Consider the following 23,667-nt stretch of genomic DNA (forward strand, 5'->3'; position numbering starts at 1 on the left):
GTTTACTGTCTCTAGGCTTTAGAGATTGATTAAAGCAATGTTTCTCTCTCTCTCTTTCTTTTTTTTTTTTTAAGATTTATTTATTTATTCATGAGAGACAGGCACAGAGAGAAAGAGAGAGGCAGAGACACAGGCAGAGGGAGAAGCAGGCTCCATGCAGGGAGTCCCTGCAGAACTTGATCCCATACCCCAGGATCATGCTCTGAGCCAAAGGCAGACGCCCAACCACTGAGCCACCCGGGCATCCCAAAGCAGTATTTCCCAATCTTTCTCTTCATTATCACCTTTTTAAGGAGTCTTTTTGAAACATACTTTCCTAATTTCTGTCCCCTTTCTAGAAATTTTAAGACTACATATATACTGCTACATCTCTGCTTTATGTATAAAGAGGAAGATTTTTTTCTTATTCTTCCATGCCCTTAGAGCCAGTATTTGCCCCCACTGTGAGAGATGTCACCTCTGTGGAGAATGCATGGTCTAGAAACTTTAGAAGCTGCTATTCATCTGTGGAAGTTTTTTTTTTGTTTGTTTTTTAAGATTTTATTTATGAGACAGGAAGGCAGAGACACAGGCAGAAGGAGAAGCAGGCTCCATGCAGGGAGCCTGACGTGGGACTCGATCCCAGGTCTCCAGGATCACGCCTTGGTCTGAAGGCGGCGCTAAACCGCTGAGCCACCCGGGCTGCCCAATATGTGGAAGTTTTGAGTGTCGTCGTCCCCCCCCCTCCCCCCCGCCGCCCCAGAGCCTTTGTGCTTAGAATTTCTCCTTGATACCTTCCTGACAGAATAGAGTTGACTACCTGCCCATTATCTCTAGATCATGATTTCTGGGGAGTCTCCTTTGGGAGAACTTGGAGTGTGTATAGATGACTATAGTCCCTGGAATAAAACCAGTTTTATGTTTAGCCTAAGTAGCTTCGTTTTCATATGTGATGTCTCATTAAAGCTATATGTTTTCTGTTGAAATAGTCTCCAGAAGAAAATCTCTGTTGCACTGGATTGGAATATATATACCTGGTTTCCTAATTCTTGAGTGGACCTGTGTCCCCCAGGATTTACATTAAAAAAAAGGAATAGGCCCTGGGTGTTATGCCTGAGAAGGAAGGAAGGGAGGCAGGCAGGCAGGGAGGCAGGCAGGCAGGCAGGCAGTTCACAGAAAATCAAACATCACCAGGAAGACACCCAGTGGTAATAACTTTCTCTCAAATAGTTGGCTGCATTTATGCTCAAAACATTCTTGTCAAGTAGGTTGAGGCAAATTTATATACCTAAGAACATGCTATATTTTTGATTAGCATATTTAGCTAATCAATTTATACTTAACCCACCAAACTGATTACAGGTAATTCCAGAATGCTTAGCTATTGATATAAGATCTTACACTTGGAAGTGTCAGAACACATTTAATAAGATGAGCAGGATGCTTTGAATGTTTACAGATTTCCAGGAAAATTCAAGTCTAACATACATACCTTAGATGGCTTTTCTGGTCTGTGGAATCAAGGTCCCCATGTCTAAACTGGAACTCGGGGGGATCCCTGGGTGGTGCAGCAGTTTGGTGCCTGCCTTTGGCCTAGGGCGCGATCCTGGAGACCCAGGATCGAATCCCACATTGGGCTCCCGGTGCATGGAGCCTGCTTCTCCCTCTGCCTGTGTCTCTGCCTCTCTCTCTCTCTCTCTCTCTCTCTCTCTCTCTGTGACTATCATAAATAAATAAAAATTTTTAAAAAAATAAAAATAAAATAAACTGGAACTCAGGGCACTTGGGTGGCTCAGCGGTTGAGTGTCTGCCTTTGGCTCAGGGCGTGGTCCTGGGGTCCGAGGATCGAGTCTCACATCGGGATCCTTGTGTGGAACCTGTTTCTCCCTCTGCCTGTGTGTCTCTGCGCCTCTCTCTCTCTGTCTCTCATGAATGAATAAATAAAATCTTAAAAAAATAAACTGGAACTCATCTTCTCTCCCCTCTGTTTACCTTCTTTGCTAGTTCTTTTTGGGTAGTTGTGTTTGTCTAAGGACCCGGTTTTAAAATCTTGAGTCTTGTGGGAGTTTTGTGGTCCTGTCCTCCCTATCTGCTCCCATTTCTTTTCCACCGCTTTTCCTAGCCCAGGAATTAAGAATGTTTGCTATTCTTAACAAGCATGTAAGTTATATTACATACAACGTGTATGATTGATAAATTGTAGTGATAATAATATAATTGTTATTACTAATATTTTCCAGTGATCATTTAGCATCACGGAGGGTGGGTTTAGAGGAGGTTAAGGCCAGTTAAGAGGCCACAGTCCAATATGATTAGAGCATGAAATGAGGTATTATCAGTGGAACTTCAATAGAGAGAAGAGAGAAACTTAAGAGGTAGAACTGACAGGGTTAGTATGTTAACTGGGTGGGAAGGAAAGTAGAGGAATCAAGGATTATTCCAGGATTCATGGTTCAGGAGACTGGAGTAATCCACCAATTGAGATGGGACACACAGGTGGAAGGTGATGTTTACAGGAGAAGGTGACAAACTTGGAGGTGGGGCCATTGAGTTATATAAAGTGAGTAGGCTGGAGTAGGCTGCTGGGTGAGGATTCAGAGCTCAGGGAACCACCACAGATGGAGAGAGGGGTTGAGGAGTTACCAAAATATCAATGGTCCTTAAATCAGAGGAATGGACAAGAACGTACATAGGTTTTGCTGTCTCAGAGGTTCTGAAAATGTTTGCTTGACCACAGAGCTTGTGGTTGACTAATGCCCATTTCTACCCTGGTCCACTATGACCTCACCTGTGAATTAAAAGAAAGGTGTGAAGCCTCCTGCAAAGCGACTTGGATTGAAGCCAAGTCTCAGGCTAGATCCCCACTGACTAGGCCTTCCCTAGCTTTCAAGGTGCTGGGCTTGACTGGGTTTCTTCGAGAAGTGAGTTCCTTTGCTAAAAGCAAGTATGAGGAAAGTGAGCTAAAGGCTGAATCTTTGAAGAGAAGCGAGAACATTGGGGTGTCTGGGCTTCCTCTCACATGTGTACCCCTAGGAAACCAATATGTAAGAGAGAAAAAGCCTCTCAGAGTAACTGATCTGTGATAATTAGGCTTTGCTTTCTTCACGTCTTTGTATAACTAAATGGTAAGTTTTATGAATTCAGACTGAAACCTTTGGATTCACAGGCTCAATCATGATGTTGTCACTGGCTCTGAAGAGTTAGATAGTCCTGACTTTGACCTTGGATCTACCTATTGTAGTGACCTTGGGCAAATGGCTTCTTTGAGTCTTTTTTTTCCTTACGTATGAAAAATGGGCAGTAATTACTACATCAGTGGCATATTGACAAGATTTGAGATGATAGATGAGTTTATCTCTTTAACTGAAAGAGGACTGAATCCTGTGATTTCTAAACTTTGTTCTGGCTTTGATTCCATAGCTTATTTGTCATATGAAGTTGTATTTCTTTCTACATGAAGTCTTTTTGAAAGAACCTTGTGCTGCATGCCTGTTAACAGAGTTTAGAGCATCTGCCTTTGAGAAAAGCTCATACGTTCTTTTTTTTCCAATTGCAGTTTTTCCACTACTCCCAAGGACAAGTGTATCCTGGGAATTACCCACCATTTAAGGACAGAATCAGCTGGGCTGGAGACCTCGACAAGAAAGATGCATCAATCAACATAGAGAATATGCAGTTTATACACAATGGCACCTATATTTGTGATGTCAAAAACCCTCCTGACATTGTTGTGCAGCCAGGACACATTAGACTCTATGTTGTAGAGAAAGGTACTTCCTTGAGTATTTTGGCAAAGGTGACACAGTCCCCTTTATCTCAGATTTAGTTGGAGAACAGAGTTACATTTCCTATTGTGTTTGCGCTACAGTTACGCTCCCTGTTTCATGTACCCGTGGCTCCCCAACATATGCCAGAGTTCAGTTGCGGGGGGGGGGGGGGGCTGTTTATCCAGCTGGAGTAGCTAGTTTCTTCATTTGTATACCTGGAGCCCACTGATCCAATTTTAGGAGTGTTAATTTTTCAGTATTAATTAGAAGAAGGACCTAGTTCACTATGGTTGGATGGGATGGGCAGTGGAGAATAAGATTAATACTGCTTTGATATTCTCCAAGAGAAAGTTCTAACACCTGCAGTACAGTTTTTTCTTCCCTTTTCTGGAAAATAAGCAGGAAATGCAGCTTCTGGTGTCTCACTTTGAGACAAAGTCTGCTTTGCCAGAGAGCAAATTGAGGTAAATTCACACCCCTGGAATTGCTTTGACTTCAGAGCCTTGAGTGGGAGGGATTGAGTGTATAGAGATCCTTATTAGCTCTGTAGCTTATTCTGTACCGGTTAACATTTGTACAATATCGGTTAGACAGTGGGAGCTCATAATGTGGACAATAAAAGACGAAGTGGTCACTCCTAAAGCACTTGCTTATTAATTTAATAAAATCCCACTTCCTCTCTTGGTAGCAAAGTACCTTAAAACAATTTTGTTCTTTCTCTCTAGAGATCTTGCCCGTGTTTCCAGTTTGGGTGGTGGTGGGTATAGTTACTGCTGTGGTGCTAGGTCTCACTCTGCTCATCAGCATGATCCTGGCTGTCCTCTATAGAAGGAGAAACTCTAAAAGGGATTATACTGGGTAAGAAACACCATTTTGTGGGGGAGGAGGAGGGGGAAAGAATCCAAAAACTTCTATATTTTTTTGTGCAAAAAGAATGGTGAAGAATTAGCTACTTTCACATCGGGATCGGGGGAGTCTGTCCTTCAGAGGTGTGCTGGTGCAGGCCAGCAGAAATCGGTGACCTGCTGGTGAACATGGGCCGTGCACTACTCCCCACTTCAGAACACCTGCCATGGGTTTGTGCAGTGAACCACGCAGCAATGTGGGCTCTGCGTGACAGTACCATATCATGAAACCACACACGTCACTCTCCCACTAGGATTGTCATTTGAATCTCTTGGTCATAATCTCACAAGGTTCTTCTTTTCAGTTAGGTAAATAGAAAACTCTAGTCACAGAGTTGTGTTAATAAATGACTCCAGCTGATATGATGATGAGGGCTTTTCCTTTTCATAGTTTTGTAAGCAGTTTTATTGCTTTTATCATTCTCAAATGCATGGCTCGATTCATCCAGACTGGGGTAATAAGAGTTGGACAGAAAAATATACCAGCAATAAAGAAAAGTAGATTTTTCTTCTTGTGTATGGCTTCTCGAAAAACACCTCGGAGCAAAGGGTGTGTCTAACTGAAGAACCTTCTTTCTCCCCCTCTCCAGTGGGACACCTAGCCATGTAAGCTATGTAGAACTCATGGGGTAAGACTCAGCAGAGGCCGGATTCAGGCTGTCACACGAGCCGGGTCCCCTGTGCACGGGCTCACCTTACCAGCCCTAAAGGACTGTGAGGGGGTTGCTTGCCCCAAACCCCCTTGCTGGTGGATGGTGGGAACCCGGGCTCTGCTGCTCTGGTTTTTAGGAGTGCTGTGTTTTAGCCAGTTTGAGTGTTCAAATTCAGATCTTGTTTGCTTGGAATGCTTCTTTTCTGCTGACTGTATCTATACCTTTGCATAGTGAGTGCTTTATGATGAAATATAACCCAAGTGTTGGTCTTCAACATGAGAGACTAATCCAGGGTGGTGACATCCAGTCTGTAGTTCTTGCTTTGGGGTTAATAAGGAGCAAAAGAGTATGCCTTAGAGTCCTGCATGGCATCGTGAATGCTGCTTTTCTTCTTACTATGATTTTTTTTCCCCTTGCCCTGCTTTTTCCACCTTGGTGTGCCGGGATCAGATCCTGCTTATCTTCTACTTCTTAAGAAAAGCTGACATAGACGACACACTGGGACTGTAACAGGGCTGGGGTCCTCTTCCAATCCCACTAGACACATGGTAACTAATCACATTGCCCGTTGCTGTTAACATTCATGTGTATGTATTCAGCCCATCTCCCTTGTTGACAACTAACCAGCTAGCTCTGTGCTAACACAATAGCTATTATGGTTTGTCCACAAATATGTCTTATGTTTGCATTGGCAACTTGTTGAGTGTACCATCCCAGTGAAATTGGGCTGTCAGGTTTCTCAGAGGTTTTATGATCACCTGAATATATATATATATATACACATAATATATATATATATTCCTCACGTAGAATGACTTTGTGTATGTGTGTGTTTTAGTGTTCTTTCATACATGAATTGTTATTGGTGGCTGAGACCCTCTTTGTGTTAGATACTCAGACCATTTTGGTTTGGGATATAGAGCTTAGAGCTTCCTGATTCAGAGAAGATGCAGTTCACAGAACACAGTTTGCTTTAGTCTTAGTTATAATCACACTAGAATGTGAACCTTCCCAAACTCCTAAGATTTTCTTTAAAAATGCGTTAACAAGGATTTAAGCTGACATGTACCATTAAAGAATCCCTAATGAGGTACCTCCTGCCATTCACTTTCCCTTATTTATTTATGAGATAATGTTTATTGTGAAAGATCCCCAGAGCCCTGAAAAAGTTCAGCCTGTGTGATGTGGCATTCCACAGTTTCTTATCATTCATGACTTCCTGGGTTTTCTTTGGTTGTATTAGTAGGGAAACTAAATATGGGGAACTAAGGAATGAAAGGAATGAGTTGAGCCAAGACTACAAGCCTGGATGTGGATCTGTAATTTTTGGAATACATTCAGCAAAGGTTTGCCTTGTTGCTATTACAAAGGCTTAGCTTGCTCCTTTAAACATCCCAGAAGAGGAGTGATAGCAGGGGAAAAACACAGAGTAGCAAAAGGATAAATGAGCATTATAGGCAGAGTCCCATTCAGGAGATAGTGTGATTGCAAAGTGGGGCAAAGAAGTTGCACTACACAGTTTCTGTACTTACCCTTAAGTAGGTTCATCAACTTCTAAGAAACAGTGTCAGGGATAAGAAATAGTCTCAAGATCTGTGATCATTTTGATACTCATTGTTCTGTTGTGTTTTGTTTTATCTGCTGCTTCACCTTGCCATCACTTGCATTTCTATATTTTTTTCCCATTTATTTTAATTTTTTTTTCTGTTTACATTTGTTCTCCAAATTGCCAACTCATCAGCTGCAGTACATCAGAGAGTGTGTCACCGATTAAGCAGGCTCCACGGAAGTCCCCCTCCGACACAGAGGGTCTAGTAAAGAGCCTGCCTTCTGGATCCCATCAGGTAACGGCTGATTGCAGTTCTGCCCACAGTACTGTGCTCTGCAGTTTGGTGGTCTGTCACTTTCCTGGTCAGGAAAGAATACTGACCCCTGAGACAGAAAAGATAGATAACAAGAGGGGAAATTAGAGCTGGCCTAGGAGGACCACAAGAAAATACGGGAGAAGAATCTGACTTGAGGAAAGGTTTCCACCAAAGCAACACTAACAGATGATTTACTAATAATTTGGCTCCTCTAGGCCAATTGAAATTAGGAAATGGCCCCTTAGATGTAATTCCTGAATTGCTTAAAGAAATAGATCTGGTGAACTAGATTCTGTTTTGAGGTGCTCTATAAGATAAGGAATTAGGAAAAGGTTGATATTCTTGGTATTGAAAATAAATTATTTTGTATGAGTTCTGTAGAAGAAATTGAAAGTAAACATTTATCTGAATAATTGGTAGGCTTGATGAATAAGGCATTGATTTCTACTTCTTTTAGAAAGTACAGAAGAGAAATAACTTTTATTTGGAACTTAGCATAGAATCTAGCATGGTGGTTAGTACTGTGTTTTGACTATGCTCTTGTGACTATAATTGCGGCGTGGCAAAAATTCCATAGCTTAGTACCAATTCTGTCCTTCTGGGGTAGAAAGCAATCTAAGGAATTTGGCCAATTACAGGTTTTCCCTGAGGTGTTTTGGAGGTCAGATGGATTTGGATTTAAAAGGAAATAAAGAAAAGAATAACAGCATTCTGTGGTAGTACTCAGTCTTATTCCATTACTGTTAATATGTAATGAGGACCATGAGGCATTGTGATATTAAATCACTAAAAGCATACGCCGAGCGAATCACAGCATTAGGGCTAGAACTCAAGTTCTAGAACATTCTCTGTTAATATCATAGTGTCAGGGCTCGTGACTAATTCCTAGTCCATCTGTCTCTTTTGGATAACATAGTATAACGCAGATACCTCACTTCACTAATTTGGATTGCAGATGGGAATAGGGTTAAGAATAAAGGTTTGAGAGTTAGGCATAACATTGGAAGAAGGCTTAGAAGATTTTTCTTCTACTTTTGAAGTGCTATGGGAGTTGCTCACCTGTTGAAAACAAACTAGAAAGAAACAAAACAACAACAATGGTTTCTGATATTGGAAAGCAGGTTGTGTGGTACTGTGATCCCTAAGAGAAAGGACACAAATAAGAGGAGTCCTGTGATTATCTGAGTTTACTGCCTTGAGGCAGTTTCCAAGCTGCAGTGCTAGGAGGGGAAGCACAAACAAACTCAGTTGTTTGAGGAATTGAGGAAGAGAAGTCAGTATTTGGGGAGGCCAAGGTTTCTAGGATTTATGAGACAAAGTTCCAGAGAAGAAGAAACTACACAGAAAAAAAGAGATATGGAATGGCCAGGCTCCTTTGAGCCTTTTCTGAGTAGATAGAGATTTTTGGATATATGAGAGAAAACACCTAAAACCAGAGAAAGAACCATCTGAAAAGCAGTAAGTTATATGATATCATGCAGGGCTGGGAATTGTTTGTGTTCCTAAAGGCCAGAGTGCCTCTTAATACATAGAATATTGGTTACAGTCCTCCAAATGGTCATGCCCAGTAGTACCGGAATATAGTAGTATTACTATAATAGTAGTACCAGGCTAATGTAGCACCAGAATATGGATACTGTGGACCTGCCATAACAAAGCTTAAAAGGAGGCCTTTAAAGAATCAAACTAAACTGAAAGTATTTTAGCTGCATGCCAGTACAAAATCCAACACTCTTTACAAGAATACAACAAAATCCAGCACCCAACAGTGTAAAATTTTACGATGTCTCACACCAATCAAAAATTACCACACATATGAAGAAGCAGGAAAAAAATATGACCAGGAGAAAAGCCAATCAATAGAAACAAACCCAGAAATGACAGAACAATAGAATTCATAGAACCAGGACTTTTAAACAAGTATGAAAATCTTATAACTAACCTTAATGATGTAAAGGAAACCTTGACATAATGAGAGAAATATTAAAAAAAAAAAGATAAAATGGAAAAAACAAACAAACCACCTTGGATGGCATAGACTATACAGAAGAAAAGATCCATAAGCTTGAAGACACAGCAATAGGAACTATCCAGAATAAAGCATGAAGAGGAGGGCAACTAGAGAAAATAGGCAATATCTGGAAAGAGAAGGGAATAAGAAAAAAAAAAAATAGCCAGAGGCTTTCCATTCTTGGAAACTAATTTTTCTGGTATTATCTTCATGTTTCCAAACAACTTTATTTTATTACTACTTCTGGATACTTCAGTTTTAGATATTAACTACCGACTCCATACTATGGAGAATGAAAATGTACATTTCTTTTTCTCCTGGCCTTTCTTCCCACACACAGTTTGTACACATACATATACACAAGCCTCCTCCCAATGAGATTGTATCACTGTATTTAAATATGTTTCAGTATTACGTGTACCTATTTTTTTCCATCATTGTACCACATATATTTGCTTCCTTTTTTTTTTATTTGCTTCCTTTTATAATTTTTTTGTTTATCATGGAGCCAATATTTGCCTTGTTTTTTATTTGCATAGTCTTCTAAGCCTGTATTTATATTCCTTCTTAAAACTCTCCACTTAAACACCTGCGCACATAGAAACACATGACGTGTTTTGTTGGTTTCTTTTTTTTTTTTTTTGGAGACACACCTGTTAGGATCTTCTGCATTTGTTGTGCTTTAGGCTGCTGTACAGCAGTCATCTTGGGCATTCTCGCCCAACAAATGTTATTTACTCATCTCTTATTTAGACTCAGTTCTTCACCTTTTTTAGTTTTTTCCCATATTATGGTAGATATATCCTCCATAATTTCTTTTTTTTTTTTTCCCTCCATAATTTCTTGAGAGAGGAGGCACAGGAGATAAAAATTCTGAGGCTTTGGTTGATAAGCAAAATGATCCCAACGATGTCCACATCCTAATCCCTGGAAGCGGTGAGATATATTGCTTGACCTTTCCCAAGGGATTCTGCAGCTCTGGTAAAGGATCCGAGATGGGGAAATTCTCCTGGATTATCCATGCAGGCCTCGTGTAATCACAAGGGTCCTAATAAGAAGGAGGCAGGAGGGTCAGGGCCAGCGATTGAAGATGTTATCCTGCCAGGCCTTGAAGACAGAGGAAGGAATCTTCAGCCAAGGAATACAGGCAGTTTATAAGCTGAGAAAAGGAACGGACTCTCCTCAGAGCCCCCAGAAGTAACACAGCCCTGCTGGTGCTTGAGGTCCTCCTGAGGGTCCTTCTGACCTCCGCAGATGTAAGAGAACATGTTTGGTTTTAGCACGTCTAAAGTTGTTTTTATTCTCCTTCCTTAAACGTGATGGATAACTCCGTTGGGTAGGATTCCAGGTTAGAAATTGTTCTTCAGTATTTTGAGGCATTGTTGATGTTTCTAGCTTCCATTGTGAAGAAGCGAAGAGGTTGCTCTCTTCTCATTCCTGCTTCTTTGTGTGGTACCCACTTTAAGCCCCTTCTCAGAATCTTTTTTTTTTTAAGATTTTATTTATTTATTCATGATAGACATAGAGAGAAAGAGAGGCAGAGACAGAAGCAGGCTCCATGCCAGGAGCCCGACGCAGGATTCTATCCTGGGACTCCAGGACGGCGCCCTGGGCCAAAGGCAGGCGCTAAACCTCTGAGCCACCCAGAGATCCCCTCAGAATCTTTTTTTATCCCTTGTATTCTAAAATTTCATAAAATATTGGGTCCTTTTCATTCATTGTGTTTGCTATTCCGTGTGCCCTTTCAATCTGAAAAGTATGTTCCTCAGTTTTAGGATGTTTTCTCCCATTATGCTTTAGAGATTTTCCTCCTCCTATTTTCTATTCTCTCTTTTGGAAATCCCAATAGGAATTGGACCATCTCCTAGATCAGTCCTTTAGTTTTCTTATTTTTTCTGTTTTGCAGTTTCTGTCCTGCTTTTATTTATTTATTTATTTATTTATTTATTTATTTATTTACTCATTCATTCATTCATTTATTTATGGGAGACACAGAGAGCGAGAGAGAGGCAGAGACACAGGCAGAGGGAGAAGCAGGCTCCATGCAGGGAGCTTGATGTGGGACACCATCCCGGGTCTCCAGGATCAGGCCCTGGGCTGAAGGCGGTGCTAAACCGCCGAGCCACCTGGGTTGCCCTTTGTGCTGCTTTCTAGAAAATTTCTGTAACATTATTTTCCAACTTTAATGGAATATTAAGTTTCTATTATGTTTTTTTAAAATTTTCAAAAGCAATTTCTTATTCCCTAATTATAACATCTTGTACTTGTTTTTATGAATGCATTGTCTTCTCTCAGCATATCATTTATGTTTTATGTAATTTTTTAAAATTTTATTTATGGGGATCCCTGGGTGGCTCAGCGGTTTAGCACCTACCTTTGGCCAGGGGCATGATCCTGGAGTCCTGGGATTGAGTCCCACATCGGGCTCCCTGCATGGAACCTGCTTCTCCCTCTGCCTGTGTCTCTGCCTCTCTCTCTCTCTGTGTGTCTCTCATGAATAAAATCTTAAAAAAAAAAAAAAAAGAATTACCTTTTTCTCATAAATTCTGTCTTATGTTAAAAGCTTTACTCAAATACCCAATGATCTTTGGTTATCTATTGATACTTAAGTCACTCAAATCTGATCAGAAGCTCTTTCTGCAAAGAGCTTCCTGGGTGGGTAGTGGGCTTCACTGTAAAAAGCGCTGACTGTCATCCATTTGGAGACTTAGAAAGTATCCATTGCTGAGAGTCTTTTTCTCTTGGGTTAGTCAATTTCTCTGGAAAGAAATCCCTGCTTGGGAGCTGAGTAGAGGAAGGAGAGATGAGGGTTCACTGTTTAATAAGCAGACTTGCTCACCCCGTTTTCAGGGCAACCCCCCACCCCCCACCCCTTGTCTGCTGTCCCTGAGTCAGAGACTGGCTCACTTCCTGTGAGTAAACCCCAGGGTTCTGCCCAGGCCAGACTTCGAACCCTATGGCATTTTCTAGAGGTTGGTAAGAAGTAATCCAACCGTTGTATCTATCCGTATTCACATTTTTCAGCATTTGCAGGATAATACCAGATTAGCTTTGAGAGTAAAACTGGGTTCCTCACAGTTGATTCTTAGGTGATTTCCTCTGTGCTCAGGGCAGACCCCTGGAGGCCTCTTCAGCCCCCATCACATCAGGGTTTCTGCCTAGGTGGCCTATACCCGAGTATACTTCGTCTGACTCAGTTTTTTTTTTTTTTTAATCAAATCATACTGTACCTTTTATTTTACAGTTGTACATCTTCAAACTAGTTTCTGCCTTACATGTTTCTGGAACTTCTAAATCCCTTGCCAGTTAACCCAAGGCTTAGAAGTAGACTATGTGATTGCCTAGCCAATTGGTCTTCTAGCTTTTGTTTTATTTAGATTTGCATTTACTGGTCATGTCCACTTACAACAGGGAATGCTATCCTAAGGTTAAAACAGTTGCTTCATTTACTCCATAAAATTCCTAAGTGCTGTAGAGCATTAGCAGGGGGTCCTAGTGTGTGCTTTAAAAAAAAATGTATTTATTCAATTTATATAGAGTGTGATGGGGGGAGGGGCAGGGGGAAGAAGCTCAAGCCACACTCCCCGCTGGTGCAGAGCCCAGCCTTATGACCCATGATCATGACCTGAGCCAGAATCAAATGTGATGCTCAACTTAGTGAACTACCGAGGTGCCCCAAGTGTGTGCTTTTATTCACCATCACCCACCACCTTCAGTTTATTTATCAGGGATGCCTCTCTTTCCAGGCCCCGGAGTATTTGATGAGAGTTCAGAATCCTTATGATACTCTTTCTTCAGTTTGTTTAAACTGGCTGCTTTCTTCAGTTTGTTCAAACTGAGGCTGCAAAGTTTTTCACAGTTTAGGAAAAACGTACTTGACCTGATATGTTCCATCTTACTATGGAATCTATGAGATTAATTATAAGTTGGATGCAACCAAACAGAACAGTTCTTTTAAGAATCTAATCAGGGCAGCCTGGGTGGCTCAGAGGTTTGGCGCTGCCTTCAGCCCAGGGTGTGATCCCAGAGTCCCCAGATCGAGTCCTGTGTCAGATTCCTTGCATGGAGCCTGCTTCTCCCTCTGCCTGTGTCTCTGCCTCTGTCTCTCTCTCTCTGTGTCTCTCTTGAATAAATAAATAAATAAATAAATAAATAAAATCTTTTAAAAATCTAATCATTCCTCTGGATATTCTGTTTTGATCACTTCCACATACACGTGAGTGTTTACTGTACATGCAGTGTAGACCAGACTCAGAAAGTGCGAGGATAATTAGCACCTGGACTCTGCGCTCAAGAACCTTAGAGTCTCCTGGGTGGTTAAGATCATTTTTAGGCTTTTCCCAGATGTGGAGAATTTTTTTTAAATATCCTAATGAACAGGTTTTTTGGTGTTTTTTGAATACCCTCACAAACAGCCTTGAGAAAATCTTCATATTCAGTTGAACTCCAGGGTAGTGACGTGTTACAAACTAGCACTGACTCTGGGGTCCAGACAATGGTATTAACTTGGGGAGAATTACTTGACATCAGCATCTGTTCCTCCTCTGAAATGATAGGTTGGGGCAAGTTGATCTCATTTTTCTTTCTATTTTTAATTATAAGGGCTCGTGGCACACTGTGCTTTATAAGGACAGGTATAGGTGGTTGCCGCCCGTGCTAGCAATCAGATCGGTGAAGCGGGGATGTGGATGGGAATATTTGCAAACTATCCCTTGGTACTTTCTTCCAGGAGTTCTATTGTGACGCGTTCCCTGATCAGCAAAACCTTCCATCTTCTACCCTCAGGCATCATCTGAGAATCTTTTTCTTTTTTAAAGATTTTATTTATTCATGAGAGACAGAGAGAGAGAGACAGAGACACAGGCAGAGGGAGAAGCAGGTTCCACGCAGGGAGCCCAATGTGGGACTCGATCCTGGGTCTCCAGGATCATACCCCGGGCTGAAGGTGGCGCTAAACTGCTGAGCCACCCGGGCTGCCCTCATCTGAGAATCTAATTGCATTAGTAATTACTACTTGGATAAATAAATAACTCCAGGAGAGAACTTAACAGGAGTGTGCTAAGAAGAAAATTTATAGAAGATGAACCACAACACCGAAACAGGACATTAAGTTTTCTGTATTATTTTCTGTCTTTGGTCACTATTTTTTGTTACCATTGATAGACTTGGTGACAGAAGGCTTGAGTAAAAGTAGCTTTAACAGTCAGGTTTATCAACTCACAAGAGGTCCCAAAGCAAGGTACTTCTGTGTTCTTGAGTTCACTGGCCCAACAGTGTTAAACCATTTTACAAATGGTTTCTTCAAATCAGGATCCAAACATGTTCTTTCCACCATATTCTTTCATCTTCTGTATATTGTCTTTGTTCTTGAGCTCCCCGCAGCCTCCAGATGGCTGCCGTGGTTTCAGGCAACACCCGAGAAGCATCCGGGAGAAGAGCTGACTCTCCTCCCATGCAGTTTTAATTATGGAGGAAAATCTTGGCCAGAAGCCCCCCCAGCAAACTTCTCTGAGTCCCCACTGGGAGCAGGTCACATGCTTATGACTCTTCCAGTCCCATCTGCAAGGGGACAGGAAATATGATTGGCTCCCCCGCCCCGGGGAGAGGGGGAGGCAAGGAAGGGTGGGATCGTTTATCTGAGCAAAGGGATGGTGACCACTGAACCCAAATTAAGGTTCTTCCAGCAAGTGGAAGTGGAAGGTTGGTTTGGGAAGGTTGTTAAGTAGGCACTACGTAAAGTATTCCAGCATTAGGGATGAGAAGTAAAACTCTTTGTCAAGTTTAGTTTAACATAATTTTTTTGCATGTGGGTATCTTTCCTGAATCCTTTTCTGGAAATGGTTAATGTTTTGTATGCACAAGGCAGGTATTGGTAGGGGTGGGGGGCAGTAATAGAGTGGACTAGTTACACACCTTTCGGCTGAGTCACAAAGACCCAGTAATGTTTGAAGAAGTATGTAGGCGCATCGCTTCCTCTGGTTCTCACAGCGGCCGGATGAGGTTCTTTTATCCCGTTTTACACATGAAGAAACTGAAGCTTAGTTAGATTGAGTCACTTGTTCAAGGTTACTAGTTAGTGGCAGAGCTGGTGTTAGACCTGGATCTGTCTGGCTCAAAGGCAGGTGCTTATTTTCTCCTGCCCGTCCATTTCTTTTCAAGTCCGTTTTGATAATTGATTTCATGTATCTCAGAGTCCTAATAGGTAACTGTGTTTCACACCTATTTTTAGCAGTGGCATAAATACTGAAAAGGGTGTTTCATGAACAGTCAGTGAGCATGTGGTAAAAGCAGATGTTCTTTCTTGGTGGTAGTGGTGCTAGAGGATCAGGTGTGATTGAGATTAGGAAGGACCGCAGAGACTACAGAAAGGGGAAGCGGGACATAGCACAGTAGCTTCTGCGTAATTAATACATGCCTGGAGGTAGGCCTCCTTGCCCTTCGTGACTCTTCACGAACCCTCTTCCCCCCCTTCACCAGTATGTTTTTATGTTAATACATTTTATACACATGGAATTCAGGAGTAATTTTATCTCTAACTGGCACTAAAAGAAGAGACCTGGGTCAAGCAATTTGTTTCTTGAAACATTTTCAGTAGTTAAAGACAGTCTGTGTAGTGAACAGTTGGGTAAAAATGTATCCAGAATAATTTTTCATTTGCTGTAATTCTTTGTGGAAAAGCACCCCCAACCCCACCCTGCAAAAACAAGTGGAAGGTGGGGGGGATGCGTGCCAAGATGTACAGTAAAAACATCTAGATGCAGTTCATGTATTAATTCTCAAATACCTGAAAGTACCTGCCTTGGTAGTGGCAGAGTCATTTCCATGTTGCTCTTCGTTTCCAGGATCCTCCATGTTCCATAGAGACCCAGAATACTTTCAGCTCCCAATAAGGTTCAGAACCCGGCTTCAAAAAGCTGTTGGAGATTGAGCTAGATCTATCAGCAGGTGCCTGATCTGGACCCACATCCCAGAATTCCTTTGGTCCATTACATCGTCCACCCGTTCTCCAGCACCTACTGGGTCTGCCCACTACTGCTCTAGGCACTTAACTAACAAAGTCCCTGATCTTAGGACCCCATTGTAAGAGGGAAAGGGACTGAGGGCATTGGATAGTGGTAAGCAATTTGGGGAAAAAGAAAAATCCATTAACAGGAGGGAATTCCTTTTATCTTTCAGTGTTTTCCCAGTTGCCTTCAACAAACTGTTATGTGTTCTTGCCATGAAAGACAACACCATCTCACATGAGAGATTTTACTGATATTTTAACATTTACTGACTGATAACCTATTCTGTGTTCTTTTTCATTTTTGCTTTCTCTGTTCTCTTTCTTTTCCACTCACCTAGTGTATCTGTTACCTATTGCTATGTAACAAACCACCCCAAAACATAATGACCTAAAACAACCACCATTTATTTGGCTCCCAGTTCTTTAGGTTGTTTGGGCAGATCATCTGGTCAGGAGCAGTTCAGCAGATCTCTGCTGGCCCACCCACATCCCTACAGTTGGCTGGACTGTACAGTGGTCTCAATCACAGCTGTTGGTGGGCAGGCTGTTGGCCTGAGAGACAGCCCTTGAGTATTACTTTTTTTTTATTTTAAAGATTTTATTCATTCATGAGAGACACAGAGAAAGGCAGAGACATAGGCAAAGGGAGAAGCAGGCCCCCTGCAAGGAGCCCGATGCAGGATTCAATCCTGGATCTCAGGATCACGCCCTAAGCTGAAGGCAGATGTTCAACCGCTGAGCCACCCAGATGTCCCTGAGTATTACCTTGTAACTCCACTTTGGGTGCTCCCTGTACAGTGCTGACAGCTGGTGTGTCCCTCCTGGAGAAGTTGGAGTGCCTGCACATCTGCAGGATGACCCTCTAGGGGATGCAGGCTGTGGGGCTCCTGGGTGGGAATAAGATGTTTAGTTGAAACTACAGGCTTCTCGCTACTGAATTTAGGATTCCAAAGTTGAAAGCTTAAGCACAATATTTGACTTCTCAAGGAGAGTTTCCTCGATTGGGAGAAAGGTTGACTTGGGGTTATACTGAACTTGTACAATCAGGGCTATTGTGTTATTGTTGTTTATAACTTTAGAATCCCTGGGTTGGAAGGTACTTTAGGGATCATGAAGTGCATACATCCCTCTGGTATTTGAAACTCTTGCTGCTGTTCACACCTCCTCCCCCAGGAGAAGTAGTACATGGGAGGATATCTGAAATGTTTTTAAGCGCCTATTTGTACAAAGTGACCTGTTCAAATTGATCATATCTTTTGAGTGACACATAACATGCTGGTTTCTTACGTGCATCATTCTGAGGCTCACGATTTCAGTGGGTCTCAGGTTGGTAGAAGTGTACATCTTAGTCCTTAAAACTCTGATTCCAGTTACAAGGGGTGAGGAATTCTGTGGCAGGTCAGGTATGAAGATAAGGGTAATTTCCTGAGGAGGAATTTTCTATGTATAGAAATTCCCAAACAGCTACAGAAGTAGACAGTAATGTAACATGCCTCCTTGTACCAGCTTTCACAATCACAAGAACATGGTGTTCAATGTGAACAACGTTGTTTTGAAGTCAGTCCTGGACATAGTGTTCATAAGAGGTCTTCTTGAAGACATTCAAAAGAAGGAACTCATTACTCTGGAACCCTAATGTTACCACTTTAATGATTGCTTCTGCACCTGCCCCTGAAGGGACCACCGATTTCCCCAAACCTCTAATTGTCCTTCTCTTCTCCAGGGCCCAGTCATATATGCGCAGTTAGACCACTCTGGTGGACATCACAGTGACAAGATTAACAAGTCAGAGTCTGTGGTGTATGCGGACATCCGGAAAAATTAAGAGAAGACCCAGAACATATCCTAAGCAAGAAACTAATCAAACAGGACGCTTGTGCAGAGAATGTAACCCATAACCACATGTGGCCTTGGAGACCTGGGCAAGGACAAGCACATGTTTATTCATGGATGGAGAAAAAGATGTGTATAAAGGATATGTATAAATATTCTATTTAATCTGATATGGGGAGCCAATGTTGCATGATGAGAAGATGGTATGATTCTACATATATAAATTGTCTTGCTGTTTTGTACTTTCTTTCAAGGTTGTTTACAGTTGGGAAAAGTCAGAAACATTCTTGTCACTGTCATTTAGATGTGGTTTGCCTTAATGGAGACGGTAGCAGATCTTTAGTATTCCAGTAGACATGGCCCTTTTATCTAAGGGCTTAACCAGTCTTAGCATTTATCGTGGTTGGAGAGTGGAGACACAGATGGAAGTGTGTCCAGGGTGGCCTCTAACCCAGTGTCAGCACCACCTATTTGGCTGTAGGTTTTAGAAAGCCTCCATTAGCTGTGCCACTTGAACCCAGTTTGAGAAGTTTTTGTGAGTGATTTTTTTTTCCTCTAAAATACAGGGCGGTTTTTTGCTTTTATATGTTGTGAGACCGACGTTAATGTTAAACCATTTGTCCTATCAGTTTGTGGATTCGTCCTAGCAAGACCAGCAAAGGATGAATGCCAAGGTCACGTCTTTCTAGGTACTTTTAGATCAATACCATATACATAATTGAAGTAGGAAACCCAGCCTTGCTTGAGTACTGTACCATTTGGGGAGTAAAAGGTACCCTTACAGTCTTTGCCTAAGACCTTCCTGCTTGAAATAAGGGTCCCCATACAGCCAAAGGAGAGGAGTTTTGTTTCCTTTTAAGTAGGCACAATTGGGATAATTACAAAGCCAGCCTGTAGCGTCTCAGAGCCCTCTCTAGAGAGTCCTCTTTATAGAGGGTTCCGTGGTGATTCTGGCAAGAAGCATTAGTCATGGCTCTGTAATGGCTTCACGGCGCCTCAAAGGTTAAGGATAGTCTAGGTTTTTTTTTTTTTGTGTGTGTGTGTGTGTGTGTGTGTGTGTGTGTTTTAAATCAGCAGGGAGGGTTATTAGCACTTCTACTTTGGAAATGTCTTACTGTTTTGGAGTTTTGGATAGGGTTCTCTTGATTTTATTTCCCTTGTTTTTACCTTTTTTTCTTTCCTTCACTTTTTCTCATTGTGTCGAATTGGTAGACAACGAGAGGAGGAAAAGTTTGGATATTCCTTCCAAGAGTTCATTTTCTTCCACTGACTACCCTCCTTACCCCATCTCAAGCTTAGGAGTTTTTATCTTTTACTGGGAATGAAAAACATGGTGAAGGTCACCAAACATTTATATGGTCATTACCTTTCTGGATGATTTGGTTGTAACAGAATTTCTTTTCCGCTTAAGAGGGCGTGAAAGCCCCCGGTAGGGCGAGGACCTGACCTGCTGGTCGCAGAGCACACCCGGTGGTGCTCCCCTTCGCCTTCCTCCCCTCTAATGTCACCCCGGGGGGGGGGGGGGGGGCTGAGGCGGGACTCCCCGGGCGCCCCCCACCCCAAGGGCGCGCAGGTAAAGGTGTGCACGCGGGGGCTAAAACAGCCAGGGCGCGTGCGCCTCGGAACCGGCCTCCCGTCCGTCCGTCCAGCTGTCCGTCCGTCCACCTGGGCTTATTTCCCGAGGAGCCCTTGGTGGTGGCGGCTCCGCTGCCCCAGCTCGCGGGGGGCGGGGCGGGGTCCGGGCCCGGGTGCCCGGAGGAGGGAAGCAGGGCCGCCAGGCCGAGCTCAGGCCCCGCGCCCGCGCCCGCGGGGGGCGCCCAGGGCTCCCCGAGACCTTGCAGCCGAGCGGGCGGCTTTGCCCTGCCCCCCAGGCCTTTGCAGCGCCCGCTCCGAGAAGCGCAGGCGCCTCTGCGGGGAGTGGCGGTGACCGGGTCGCGCCGTCCTTGCTGCGCCTCCGCCTCGTGCGGCCGCCCGAGCCCGAGTGTGTCCCTTTATAGGTGTCACGTTAACTGAAAGGCACTTTTTACCGAGAAAAGGGGCGTCCTTTTCCCCGCGGTCCCCGACTACAGCGCGCGGCCCCCGCCCAGCGCGCCCTCGGGCGCCCCCTGCCGGCTCGCCCCGCCCCAGCCGGGCACCTGGAGACAGGACCTCCTGGCTGCGGTCGCGCAGCTGGGGCGGGCCCTGGGGTCGGGGCCTTCTGGCCTCCTCTGGGCTTTTTGGTCCCTTCTGTCGCCTCGTCCCAGTGTTCCCCTGCCTGGCCACGGATGACAACAGTGGGGGCTGCTTTCCGGGTGTCCGAACGGCCCTTTCCCTAATCATTGGCAGAATGAGACCTCTTAAAATTGTGTGTGATAAGGGGCCACCTAGAAGGAATTTCTTAGAGGAGAAAATCCCAAACCACCTGTAGGTTTTCAGTGGAAATGTATCCAGCTAGGGAAAAAACCATCAAGTTCATTATTAGTTTTTTGTTTTTTCTTCTTCAAAATTGTTGTACTTTTGTGAATGTTTTAATACATCTTTTTCAATTACTGAATTGTGTTGTATGCTCATTTTTAACCAAGTAGAAAAAGAGATAAAAGTGTTTTCATTCATCCCACTCGGGTGGCACTGTCCTCCTCATTCTTCAGAAACACCACGCATTGCCAGCTTCAGGCCCTTTGCACCTGCCATCCCCTCTGCCCGGAGCACGCAGTGGGCACCTGTTAAGTCTCTGCTCAGAGGTCCCCCTCTGAGAGAGACCTGCCATATATAAAAGAGCAACCTCACCCCCTCCACTGGCTCTCCCAAGCCCCCTTAATCCCACTCTGTTCTTCTCTGTTTAACTGTTCTATCCCTCTGCCCATGTGCTTGTCTGTTTTTCCCTGTTGGAGTTAAGCACCAGACCTTTCTGTCTTGTTCACTGCTCCATCTTTAGCACACAGAATAGTACCTGGTACTTAGCAGGGGCTCAGCAGGTGTTGACTGGTTGAATGGTGGATGTAATTAATTCACCACATATATATTGGGAACTATCCTGTGCCAGGCAGTGTGCTAAGCATGAGGAAATAAATGAACAAGACAAAGCTCTTCAAGGACCTGCCACAGAGTCAGGGTAACAGGGGAATTAACAGTAATAGCTAATAGCTGCTAAATCCTTGCTGTGTAGACACCTAACTCTGGGAAACAAGAGTTAGGTGTCTCCTACAAGGGGTAGTGGAAAGGGAGGTGGGCAGGAGGTTGGGGTGACTGGGTGACGGGCACTGAGGGGGGCACTTGGGATGAGCACTGGGTGTTAGACTAAATGTTGGCAAATTGAACTCCAATTAAAAAAATTTAAAATATAAAAAATCAATCAATTAATCAATCCTTGCTGTGTGCCAGGCATTACATTTCTTCCTCTATAGCTTTATGAGTTTAGGCTAGTTGTACTAATCTTAAACTCACTTTTAGAAAGACCGTGTCATGCTTAGAGTATATAACTCCCCAAAGGTCACTCAGCTAATAAGGTTCAGAGAGGCAAGGCTGGGTCTGGGGCTACTTGATCCCACTCCTTGTTCTTAAACACCGTGCCCTGTGGCCTATCTCACCAAAAGAAATAAATTGAACTTCTTCCTTATTCAAATAAATGTGCTACATGCCTGTAAAAAATTTCCTATGTTCTTCAGAGCTACATGGGGGTGAAGTGAGGGAGGTGGTTGTATAGATGGTAGAGACACAGGCCCAGGGGCCTTAACCTCGGTTTGGAAGACATTATGATGACAGTCTGTTGAGAGCTGTGTCAAAAATAATGTCTTACTAATAAGCAGTGATGTTTTCTAGTGCTTTATTAATTTTATGAATTATCATGGATGCACAAGCTCCTGGCTTGCATAACTTCATGCCTTCTTGAGTGGGAGAGGAGACATTAAGGCTGGCAGGACCGCCTGTGTATGTGGATCTCACATGAACCGTATCCCTCATGTGTGATCTGGCAAGAAGAGAGACACTTCCCCCAGGACACGAAGGCAGAGTACTGGGAAGTGACAGGTTTTCTGTGGTTCCTCTGGATTGGGAACTGAGTACCGGGGAGTTTCCTCCTGCTGGGGCTCTGGTTTCCAAGCTGCATGGGGAACATGCCAACCAAATACACTCGTTACCTCTGAGGGCAGCCATAGCCCCAAGTGGGCTGGTTTGGCAGTATTGAAGAGGAAACCTCAGATACTTTCTTACCCCCTTAAAGCTGATCCTTCTGAGTGATTCCAGTGCTAACCAGGTTGGAAATAGGAACCAATGACTTATTCCTCCCACCTGCCTGTGACTGCTGAGGGCACATTCTCACAGAGGAGGAAGGTGGCATTTGTAGCGCTGGTGTAGGTGGTGTAAGTAACTGACCATCTGTTTTTATGACAGGTTCCCACACATACACATCTTCCTGTGTATTCAAGATATTTTAGAATGAATTTCAAACAGGCATAAAAGAGAATAGTAAAATCCACTTCCACATATCTGTCCTCAGTGATAGCTTCATCCACTCCTTTCTTCTTTTTCCTCTTTTCTAAATCATTTTAAAACAAATCCCAAAACAGGTCAGTTCACCCCTACATTCTTTGATGGGCATCTTTTTAAAAATATGTACATTTTTCTTACATAACCATAATCTCTTGTCACATTTAACAGAAACTTTTTTTTTTTAAGATTTAGGCTCAACCAACTGAGCCCCCCAGGGGCCCCTAACAGAAATATTAAAAAAAAGTTTGTAAACAAATAATTCCTTGATTTTATCTAATACCTACTTCATACTCAAATTTCCCCTGGTCTCAAAACTGGCATTTTACAAATGGTTTCTTCAAATCAGGATCCAAACATGGCTCTAGTATAACGATGTCATGCCTATTTCAAAAAGAACCATAGTACTCAGCAGATTGCTTTCTCCCTCAGCATGGTGTCAGAGAAGCTTCCATGTGAGCACAGAGAGAAAGAACTAGGCCAAGACACCTGGGTGGCTTGGTCGGTTGGGTGTCTGGCCTTGGCTCTTGTCATGATCTTAGAGTCCTGGAATCGAGTACCACCTTGGGCTCCCTGCTCAGCGGGAAGCCTGCTTCTCCCTCTCCTGTGCTCTCTCTCTCCCTCTTCACTCTCTCAAATAAATAAATAAAATCTTAAAAAAAAGAGAGAGAGAGAGAGAGAGAGAACTGGGCTGCGAGCCATTAACACCCAGTGGGCCTCCTCTTGGACAGATGCACCATATTTTAAACCATTTCTGACTTCCTGGGTTTTTGTTTCTAGTTGTCTTGTGTTTGTCCCTCCCAAGTGGTACTGTAATTGTCACTTGTGCTTATGAACTGTTAAGGAAAAAAGGCAAATATACATTATCTGCAACTACGGGGAAGCAGCGCAGGATGGGACGAGTCCTCTGGCCCCTTGGAAACGGGATCTGAGGGGGACAGTGGCAGCTGCTAAACTCGCCTCCCCCATCACGTCCTTCCGAGAGCCTTCGGGGCTGGCAGCCTGGCCGCAGAGCATGGGGGAGTGGGGTACAGAAGGCAGGCGGGAGCTCTAGCACCTGCAGGGGCCCGGCTGTGTTTACAGGGAAGGAAACCCAAACCTTTCAAGCGGCGGGGTCCCAGAGGAGCCGCTGCTTCCAGCTTCCGTTTCCCTCTGCAAACAGGATGTTGAAACTATTGTCCTTT

General features: G+C 43.4%; 1 protein-coding gene across 1 annotated transcript in view; it reads left to right on the forward strand.

Annotated features, from left to right (window-relative positions):
* Nucleotides 1-20,552, forward strand: part of MPZL1 (myelin protein zero like 1) — a 75,582-nt gene extending 55,030 nt beyond the window's left edge. The window contains exons 7-11 of the mRNA XM_041749605.1: nt 3,536-3,749; nt 4,472-4,604; nt 5,174-5,257; nt 7,046-7,148; nt 17,910-20,552. Coding sequence (XP_041605539.1) covers nt 3,536-3,749; nt 4,472-4,604; nt 5,174-5,257; nt 7,046-7,148; nt 17,910-18,011 — 636 coding nt within the window. The 3' untranslated portion in view covers nt 18,012-20,552. The remainder of the gene's footprint in view (nt 1-3,535; nt 3,750-4,471; nt 4,605-5,173; nt 5,258-7,045; nt 7,149-17,909) is intronic.
* Nucleotides 20,553-23,667: the final 3,115 nt, after the last annotated feature.

This window comes from Vulpes lagopus, chromosome 1, assembly GCF_018345385.1.
Source record: "Vulpes lagopus strain Blue_001 chromosome 1, ASM1834538v1, whole genome shotgun sequence".
NCBI classification, from domain to species: Eukaryota; Metazoa; Chordata; class Mammalia; order Carnivora; family Canidae; genus Vulpes; species Vulpes lagopus.